This window comes from Monopterus albus, unplaced genomic scaffold (genome assembly GCF_001952655.1).
Source record: "Monopterus albus unplaced genomic scaffold, M_albus_1.0 scaffold23.1, whole genome shotgun sequence".
NCBI classification, from domain to species: domain Eukaryota; kingdom Metazoa; phylum Chordata; class Actinopteri; order Synbranchiformes; family Synbranchidae; genus Monopterus; species Monopterus albus.
The window spans coordinates 3,509,312-3,519,635 of NW_018127903.1; the positions used below are offsets into that span (position 1 = coordinate 3,509,312).

Genomic DNA, 10,324 nt, shown 5'->3' on the forward strand with positions numbered 1-10,324 from the left:
AGAAAAAAAATCTGAATTCTGAGTTTAAAGTCAGAACTTACTTTTTTGTTTTTTGTTTTTAACAATGGCCCTGATCCTCTTCTGTACTTCACTGTTTGACTAAAAGTATTTTACTTTTATATAATAACTTCCTATTCTGTAATGTATTTGAGTTAGTTAATAATGGATTTTAATAAATTGTTAAAATTGTCAAGTACATTGATTTAATTATCGGACAGCAGTTTTGTAGAAGATCATTAACATTTTGATTTACAGTACATTTAGCTTGTGTTTTAAAAGTACACATTTCTGCAGCCAGAGTTTTTCCCTCCAAAATCAAAAAGTACAATCAGCCTGCACAAGCAAGAAGCTTGTGTCCCTGACAGGAAACTCCTAGCTTGTTATTAAAGGTATAGTCAGCAATTCTAGCAAAAGAATGTCTACATTATGATCACAAATCCACAAGTGGTTTCATTTAGGAGCTCGTAACCACAACACTGATAATTCATGAGCACGCACGACCACGGTGACAATACTAATCACTTGGGAAAGAGCCGATGTCAAAGGGAGCATGTCAGAATACTAGCAACTGGGGCATAGCATGTAGCTAACCAGCCACAGACTCCATTTTTATTCTCTCACAACAATCTCCTGCTGCTATAGCTGAAGTCAGACCAACCGCATACAGTTGCAAACTAGCAATTTAGCTCAGTGTCCCGGGAAAAGTTGATATAGCAAACAAGCTATATGTATAGCTTGCTATATACAACATTACCCCAAAAGTTAGCCACTTACCCTAATGATAGGAAATAACTAACCCACCTGTCCCGCAAAATTAGCTGGCCTGACTCAGATCCTTTCCTCACCTATTACAGAGGAAGCAAATCACACCGCCACCTGAGGTTTATCCAGTGCACAAACTGAAAGGCCAGGCAGAGAAATGTGAGGAACATTTAGATTAATATCCCAAAATGTGTAATGAATTAGAATCACTGACTATACCTATAATTTGCATGTTGCCACAGGATGACTCTGGGTAAGTGTACTGCTGATTCTTGCATAAACAGTGCATCAATGTCACAGGTAAAAGATGACATTTCCTTACACTCAGGGTAGCTGTTCCAGTGTGTCAGTTTGCATTATGGGAGAACATCCCTTATTTCAGACTGAGCTCAGTGTCACTTCTATACGTGGATCTTGCCAAACTCTGTGAGCAATGCAATGACAAGGAAGATGCCATAGAAGATGAGGAGGAAGATCCCGTAGGTCCGACCCAAGTGGAACCGGCAAAATGGAACAATAACAAAGGACAGGACCAAAGACAAACCCAGAAATCCTGCAAGAATCCACGTCAACAAACCCCCTGGTTCAAACTGAGGAAAAAGAGAAAGATGCATTATGATTCCAAAATTGCCTCATGCAACTACCATTTCTGTATTTCTCTGTTCGTTTGACCCGACTTATAAACTCATGATCTGTGTGTCTGAAGACATTACCTGCACATCAGTGTGTGTTGTAATCATCTGCACCAGACACCCCACGCCCACTCCAATCAGCATGTCTGAAGGACATGCAGTCAAGGAGGCAGTCATTAACAGCCGCTGCTCTACCATAAATAGTTTATATTCTAATGCACATGCCCTCATATGAAAACAAGGATACTGAAAATGATGCCTCCAAAGCAGGCAGATATGGCCATCCTTGGGTAACCCTGTCTGGCAAGTGTGATGTCAGCAAAACAATCTGAAAAAGAGAGAACCAAAGAAGCCATGTTAGATCAAGCACATGCGTATAGTATTTGTGTAGTTCTGGGAAAATAACTAGTTTTAGAAACAACACCTCCTGTGCTGTTGCCCCAGGCCAGCAAAGTCAGACCCAGCACAGTGTTGCTGAGACTCAGCACTACACCGAGCATGTGCAGAAGACTGACCACTTCAGAGGCTGCTGCACTGATCAACACTGCGCTCGCCACAAAGCCCAAAAGAGCAAACACCTGAAGAGAAAAACAGATAAGGATCAGAATGATTTCATCATCACATCATGAATCACACTTCATTAACCCAATCAGGTTTTATACACGTTTTAAGAGTGGTGATTCTAATGCTTAATTATAATTAAGATAAGATAAGATAATCCTTTATTGTCATTGTAACACATACAATGAAATTCTAGCGGGACCTCCATTTGGTATAGCAATACAGAAAAACATGAAATAAGACCATATAATAGAAAGAAATAAACAATAGACCTCTCATGCCCCCCTTCACACACACAGGCATATTATATTTTAGCAGCACTGAGTGTGGTAACTGCTGTTGGGTAAAAACTATTCTTGAATTTAGTGGTCCCTGATTTGATTGCTCTGAACCGTCTACCTGACGGCAGCAGTTCATAGAGTGAACGCCCAGGGTGTGAAGTGTCCTTAATGAAGAATATACAGTATTTTTAGCCATCTCAAACAACTATTTGATGGATTACCATGAAACTTTTGCATTTGTCCAACACATTATATTTGACCAAATACCTGCAGAACTGATTACATTCCCCAGCCAGCCAAACTTTGCATTTAGTAATAGAGTGGATTAAGAAGGAAAGTGGGCAGCACAGTGGCACTGTGGTTAGCGCCGTTGCCTCACAGCGAGAAGGTTCCGGGTTTGGGCCCCACCTGGGACCTTTCTGTGTGGAGTTTGCATGTTCTCCCCGTGCTTGCATGGGTTCTCTCCAGGTACTCCGGCTTCCTCCCACAGTCCAAAGACATGCAGCTTAGGTTGATTGGTGTCTCTAAATTGCCCATAGGAGTGCATGCGCGTGTGTGTGGTTGTTTGTCTTTTTACTGTAATAGTGGAACATGGGACATTGAACGTTGTATAGTTCCAAACATTTAGGAGCACCACAGTTACACTGACTTGGCTGCTATCTTCTAGAGTAAGAAGTTGAAATCGTTAGCAGTAATTAGACTTGTGACATTTTATGTCAGCGACATGGCGTAACATTTAAACACTTCCCTACAGAAAACAATGGATCAGACTCAGCTGTTTGGAACTATTTGAAGCTACATAAGTCATGTAACCTGCTGCCCTTTTTGATCCTTCAGTGTCACAACTCTTCTAGCTTAAGGGCTCTGGTAACAATTAGCAAATGTTAGCATTCTAGCACCCTAAACTAAGACGGTTAACATGGTAAACACAATACCTGCTAAACATCAGCATTTAGCTGTACCAGCTGAAGGTGTATTACCTTCAGGTCTTGTCTCGCCTAACTCTACCCACTCCACTCCCTCAAAAGAGTACATGCCCTGAATATTTTGAACAATAGCTACCCCTGTTTTATCTCTGTAAACACTTACTGGATGATATTTAGGAGGGCAGTCATTGGTGGTGGTGCAGAAGACAATAGCAGACAGGAAAAGCCCCAGCAGAAGAGTTAGCAGCCAGAGTGGAAACTGCCCTTCGATCATATAATCTCCATCTAGATATTAGTTGAGGAAAAGGAGATAAACAAAGGTGCAGGGTGTTGATTTAATCATAGAAAGCTGCCACAGTACTTTATGCTGCCTTTATCATGAAAGGTGATGTACTTACACATTCCTGAGCGGAAGGCCAACACACACACCAGTGGAGCCGTGATCAGATGAAGACAGTTCAGTGGGCGTCTCCAGTTCTTGTCTTCTTTATCAGGGTCGACTATGGGGACACAGAGCAGCAGTAGGACCTCTACAGGTGTCTGCTCAGTGGGGGAAAAGTGTGAGATCATTTACAGTACAGCAGCTTTAAATGGAATTTCACTGCTTTGACATGGTGTGCCAATCAGATTCATCCATGCATTCAGGTCTTTATACTGCTTCTTATATCCATCTACCATCACACACACCTTCAGTACTTTGAGCATTCTCCACCTCCACGATTTCCTCCTCCAATTCCTGTTGTCCACTGGGTTCAGAGAGCTCAGCAGGATCTGACTCGTGGACTCGGAGTACGGCAGAAGCGGTCTGTACTCTGACTCTGAAACAAACGCACATGCATGTTATGATCCTGCATGCAGGAAAGTCCAAAGGTCCCTCTGTAGTTAACTTGCCCCATAATGGGTTAGCCGTGCATCACAAGTTACCATGGTGATCAACCCCGATTAAAAGTGAGTCAGTTTCATGGTACTGGAAAACCTGAGCTGAGCCGAAAGTTAGCTGGGTAAGCCACTAATCTCGCTTTGTGTTACAGGCCACTGGTGTATGTTAGATTATAATGTTTTTCACGGGACGGTGCTTCTTTCCTACCATACTCCTGCTGGATGCTTCTATCACTGAGACATACTGGAAAATCATCAGATGAATCGGATGAGTGATACTCCTCTGCAAAAAAAAACAAAAACAAAAAAAAACAAATATATATCATTGGAAATTGTGGACACATTTTTATTATTTTGTCTGTGTGTGTCTAACCTGGGATATGAGCAACATTCTGGACACTTGTGTTCTGAGAATGTTTTTGCCGGTTGTAGATGCATGCACTGATTATAACAGTCAACACATACACCACATAGAGGCACAGGTACCCTAGAAAAAGCAAATTAAGCACAGTGAAACTCAAAATATCACATTTACAGTATGTATAAATACTGGCTGTATGTGCAGTCAAATGTATGAGTGGAAATAAAAATGGGGAGGGGATAATGAAGAACATTCTATAAACAAGGGGGATTTTCTTGACTTTTAACACATTCAGAGAAAAAAAAATACCCATTGAAATCCAGATGCAGATTTTTAAAAAATCTAAATCTTTTTTTTTTTACTCAAACGCTTAGTGGATTTTGCAGCAGTTGCATCATTGCCTTGTGAATATCACAGCTCTAAAAATGTATGAAGGTCTGGATGTTCACTGGGGATACGCTGAGCATGTTTCTGTTTACAATAAAATAGAGAAAACCATTGAAAATGCTGGTGTGGGTCTTTTCACACACACATTTACTGTGTGTCTGCAGACTATAAACAGTACACGTAAACAATTTAAAAGGTGACAAAAACAAAAATGAATGTGTTAAATTCATTCATTTATTCTGCGGTAGAAAATGAATGAAGTAGTAATACAGTACTGATGATGGAAAGAAAATAATGGACATCTCAGCTAGGGCTTTGGCTGTGTAAATTTAGTGCACCGCTTTATGTGCATGTGTGTATATGTACCCAGTGTTTCTCCCAGTGTTATGGTTCCTCTGAACAGAATAAGGAATGTCCAAAACACTGCAACCATATAGAAGATGACATCACGCAGGAAAGGGCGGGAGGCCAAAGTGAAAGGTTTGACCAGCGCCACGCCGCCTGCAACTACAGTAGTAACAAATATGCCAGCTCCTGTGGAGGAAGGGAGAGAGAAAGTATGCACAATGAAGCCAAAGGCCAACAAAGTTTTCATGTTTTAAGGCTTGTTTTGTTTTATTTATTTATATTAGTGTGTGTGAGAGAGAGTCTGTGCCTACCAAATAAGGCTCCGACAGCAAGGCCAGCAGTGTGTGGGTGGGAGAAAGCTGCCATGGCGCTGAAGATGTCAGGAGCTCCGTTACCAAGAGCCAGAAAAGTCACACCCTCAGCACAAACACCAGTAAAGGAAAACATTCCTCACAAAAAATAATTTAACAGCACAGACAAAGTTCTAGCAAGTAATAGGAGATGGCAAAAATCACGTGGAAAGAGGAACTGAGTTGGGGACTCAGCAGTTTGACCAGTTTGGACACACTACATGAAAACTATGTCAAAGGAAATACAGCAAATGAAGGATACAGCCACATTGTGAGTGAGGTGCAGACTGGTGGAGATGGCTGACAGGTTGGGACAGAAACTGTGAGTGACATGAAAAAAGAAACCAGAAAAATCATCTGAGTTTCCACAAAATGTTCTCAGTACTTTGAGGACGTTGTATTGAAAATACAGCACTGTAATGCACTAGGGTTCTGTGTGAAGTGAGGGTGGGTGGGGTAGATAGGGAGAATAAGCTGTGCTATCTGAGAAAATCTCAATCGTTACAACTCTAGTGAAACAATGAAAAACAATCACATGACTCTTGAGCTGACCACACTAAGGACATGAACAGGGCCTGTTATTGTGTGTTACTAAGTTATTCATTGGCCAGAGCTGAAACAAATGAATGAAGAGTGAGTGATTTATATGAGCTGTTGGATACGGCCTTGACTCATCAGAGGGACACAAATATTGACACTGGCAACATGAGAAACACTTACAACTTTGACGCTGCAAGTCCCAGAATGACAAACAGAAAAAGCAGCCATAAAAGCTATGGAGAAGCAGAAGAAAGTTAGTTCAGACTATTTTGTCCCAACTTGAACTCAAACAGAGTAAGTGCTGCTTGAATCTGCTGTACATGAAGAAATGCTCTAAAAGCAAGAATTAGTTTAAATACGCTGACCCTGGTTAACACAGCCTTGATGGACTACAGTGAACCTATTGTTCCTATTCTGTAATGCAGACAATTCATCTTCTACACTGCCAAAACATGTTTAGAAATGTTTCATGCTAATTTTGGCACCACAGATTGATTGTTGCAAAGTGGGGAATTCAAGACATTCATACATTCTTAGGCAAATCTATTATTTAGCAAAGAGGGAAATGAGCCTGAGAAAGTGAAAGTCTGATAAAACCCAGTTCTCCTGCAGTGACTTCCTCAACAGCCCAGCTGGTGCTGAGCTGCAGTTTCATTATAACTGTCTTACACAGAGGGTGATGGTGAGAGGTGTGAGGTTAGGAGGCAGCAGACAGAAAGCCACATGAAGGTAGTTGATAAAGCCATCTTCCATGTTACAGTCTGGCGTGCTCTTCACAAACGCACAGCGGTCTGCAGCGCTCAGGTTCATCACAAGGTCACACTGAACACAAAGAAAGATGCATCAGTCTTACTACTTCCCTCCAACATGTTGCTACAGGCGTTGGCACTATAATGATGGACCGATTCAAACGCTAAACATTTCTCTCATCATTATATCCATTTATCAACGTGCAAGAAACAAATAAACAAACTATATGCACACATTAAAAGTACTGTGAAAAACCTGAGGAGGACCAGAATAATGTCCTAGTGAGTTGTGGTACCAAACAGCTCACTGGACTCCTGTTGACCCCCTACCTTCTCCTACTCTCCACTGTGTATACACTATTGTTAGGTAATTTCTTAGTTAGATAGATATGGATTAGAGATCTGTTGTATTAGAAGATGTTTAGTGCAGCAGGATGTCTTCCTCAGGCTGTTAAATGCAAGGACAGTTAAGGCAGAAAGTCTGCCGTCAGGGACGAATGTTATTATGACGGTAAAAGTAACCATAATATTTGTCTTAATGTGTAATGTTATGTCAAATTGTTTTAGATACACACCACGAAAACAACAGCCACACACATTATTTTCTTCATGTTTTGTCTACTGCTCTGCTCAGCTGCCAAGCTGGCATATCAGGTGACGTCACGGTTCGACAGCCCAGAAAGAATTAATATTGTATAGCAATGCTTCTCTTTGAATAAACCAGCACGGTTATATTTTTTATATACTCAAGTGGTCTGAGTCGTCCCTCGGAGTTCCTGGTTTGAAAGAACCGGATGAGGCTTTATAATGGAATAGAGCCTATACTATGCAACACTCTCTACAGACAATTGATAGTTTGGATATATTTTGCCTAGAGGAAACTAAGCAGTACTCTGAAAACAGTCAGCTGAAATTTGATTTAACACATGTAACATTTAAGCGCAGTACCAACAGGTGAGGGTGCCTGCTACACAGTGGACCTGGGGTCTAGGGCCCGAGTGTCTGGGGCACCAGTCAAAACATCAGCTTTACCTGGATGGTAGCCCAGTTTTGATGAGGTCTGGTAAACTGTGATGGGAATTACACATTTGTATAGATGAATGTTGGATTAAAATGTCTAGGAATTCATCTATCAGACTGTAAACTAGTATGAAAATACTATAGTTAGGTTACAGAAGTATCTTCAGTAACCATAAGAAATGTCGGGAAACGCAATGCCCTCGCTGTGGACAAACACCACCAAGTTAAACTGTCTGTCCACCTGTATGGGGAAGGTGCTGACAGGTAAAGCTCGGCCCTAATGCGAACATGCGCGTTCTAACAAAGCAAACTTCATTCCTGCCTGTGGGCTCCTGTAAATCACGTGACAGCCGACGGCTTCAAATCATACCATAAACAAATCACACACACGTGACATTCAACATGCCTTCCTTATGACATTTATCAGCCTCATGACACCAACCTCATCGTCGCTGTTGTGCAGCATTATGGCTAATAAATTGCATGTAGACCGTCCGATCCGACAGCAGGCTGGTTCCTGAGGACCTAGGAACCCGAGGTGATCAGCTGGTGACACGACAACACCAACACAAGTGACAAGAAAACAGCAGAAGACATGGTTCACTCTATCCCGGAGCTGCGTCCATTCTGCTGGTGGCTGATGAGGGTTGAGCTAGGCTGTTCCAGTCCTGCACTACGGAAGTTTTAAGTAAACCAAAACAGGCTACGAAAAAATCTGGAAATACACGTCACTGTAGCTGCACTTGAACAACCTGTCTCTTTAACTCTGTGCATAACAGTGTCCTATGTCCCGTGTATTTTCGCCTGAGACTCCACCTACTGTTTTACTAAAAGACGGGTGCCACATTCAAGGACTCTTCGTAAGCTTAGTTTACAGGTACAAAACAATCAAACTAAAACTGAAATAGTTAAAAAGTGAATATATAATTAGAAGAAAATTTACCAGCTATATATAATATATTCTTCATTAACCCTATAAAACCATTCGTATTATATTTGATACGTGAGGTTTCTGAGCAAAAAAAAAAAAAAAAAAATCACCAAAAATGTCTCATATATCAAATGTGATACATGAAGAAATAGAAATAATCTAAATAATATGGCACCTCTATTCCTGTATGCCTAGACTGTCTGTCTATATGGCAAATAAAAATCGTGAATCTTGAATTTTATTTTGGATTTTGTTAAAAAGTTTAATAAACATCTCAGTTCCAAAAAATTAGAATGTTCTGGGTATTTTTTGATATGTTGGGCTTTACAGGGTTAATATATTTTCAAAAATCTGCTTGATAGCATTGTTAGGATGCTTTGCCCTCAATTCATTTCAAATATAGTTTTAAGGCATATTACAAATTCAGTGATGCAGTTTACATACAATAATTAATGTCAGTACAATTTAAAAGAATTAGAGGATACATAAAATGTGTAAAACTATAAAGGTTACATATTTTGGAGCTCACAAATCATATAAATATCGTTTTTCTACAGCGCTGGAAGGCAGCATGTACATAGAGCTCTGCATCTCTGACCCATACTCTAATTCATTTAAGGTCTGTTCATCTTTGCTTACTCTTGCCTTTAAAGTCTATTAATTATGGGAGTGAGCATGATTGTGAAAATCTTGGGGCCATGTTTTATCTACTTCACCCCTTTTAACTATCCAGGCCTCCAAAAGTCTTTTGTATACTGCAAATGGTGAAATTATAGTTGATTTGATTTGATTTATTCTTTCAAGCATGTAAAGACAGTTGATATGACAACACACATAATTTTACACATAATCCAATATCAATTTGCTTATACCTAGTACATGCTTGAATGGAGTAGGAAGAAGTCAGACAGTCCTACCCCATGACATCATCTTACCATCATTGGTTTGCAAGCAGTAAATAATTCTCTTCTACACACACAAGTATTATACTAAAAAAGAATATAACAGTGTTAACATTCTTACATAATTACATTCTTAAATAATTATCTTTTACACCACACAAGTAATATACTAAAGAATTATTACAAAGTGTTAACATTCATACACCACACCCACAATGTTCCATCTAATTAATCATTAAGCCTGTTCTTGCATATATCTTGATTGACACATACCTTTATATTTATGTTTAAACTCATCAATTCTATTACTATTTTTTATGTCCACACTTAAATTATTCCATAGTTTTACCCCACTTATGGAAATACAAAATCTTTTTTTGGTTGTACGTATAGCATGAATTTTTAAATTTAACTGACCCCTTAAATTGTATCCCCCATCCCTTTCATTAAATAGTTTTTGAATTCCACCAGGTAATAAACTGTTCCTGGCTTTATACATAACCACAGCAGTCTTATATCCCACTAAATCAAAAAATTGTAACAATTTAGACTGTATGAAAGCTACATTGGTGTGATCCCTATACCCCATCTTATGCACAATTCTTATCGCTCTTTTTTGTAATATATACAATGGTTGAAGTGAGCTTTTGTATGTATTTCCCAATGGTAAAATCAATGAAGAATACAAAATGCGT

The 10,324-nt window shown here is 39.8% G+C and overlaps 1 protein-coding gene across 1 annotated transcript; it reads right to left on the bottom strand.

Moving 5' to 3' along the window:
• Positions 1 to 42: 42 nt before the first annotated feature.
• On the bottom strand, positions 43 to 8,664 carry slc8b1 (solute carrier family 8 member B1). The gene is made up of 15 exons (XM_020594307.1): positions 8,239 to 8,664; positions 6,697 to 6,849; positions 6,208 to 6,260; positions 5,750 to 5,807; positions 5,449 to 5,554; positions 5,156 to 5,323; positions 4,415 to 4,528; positions 4,250 to 4,324; positions 3,850 to 3,980; positions 3,561 to 3,702; positions 3,326 to 3,447; positions 1,819 to 1,972; positions 1,642 to 1,722; positions 1,476 to 1,540; positions 43 to 1,352 (listed from the first exon to the last, which is right to left on the bottom strand). Exons 1-15 carry the CDS (start codon positions 8,260 to 8,262, stop codon positions 1,164 to 1,166), a joined length of 1,635 nt encoding a protein of 544 aa, XP_020449963.1. The 5' UTR covers positions 8,263 to 8,664; the 3' UTR covers positions 43 to 1,163.
• Between the last annotated feature and the right edge of the window lie 1,660 nt (positions 8,665 to 10,324).

What these genes read in the sequence shown, in the direction of transcription:
- slc8b1 (XM_020594307.1), bottom strand. Translation starts at nt 8,262, where the DNA reads ATGCTGCACAACAGCGACGATGAG. An exon ending in TGCTGTCGGAGCCTTATTTG is followed by an intron (nt 5,324 to 5,448) that starts GTAGGCACAGAC and finishes CTTCCTCCACAG; the next exon opens with GAGCTGGCATATTTGTTACT. An exon ending in CAACACACACTGATGTGCAG is followed by an intron (nt 1,353 to 1,475) that starts GTAATGTCTTCA and finishes CTTTTTCCTCAG; the next exon opens with TTTGAACCAGGGGGTTTGTT.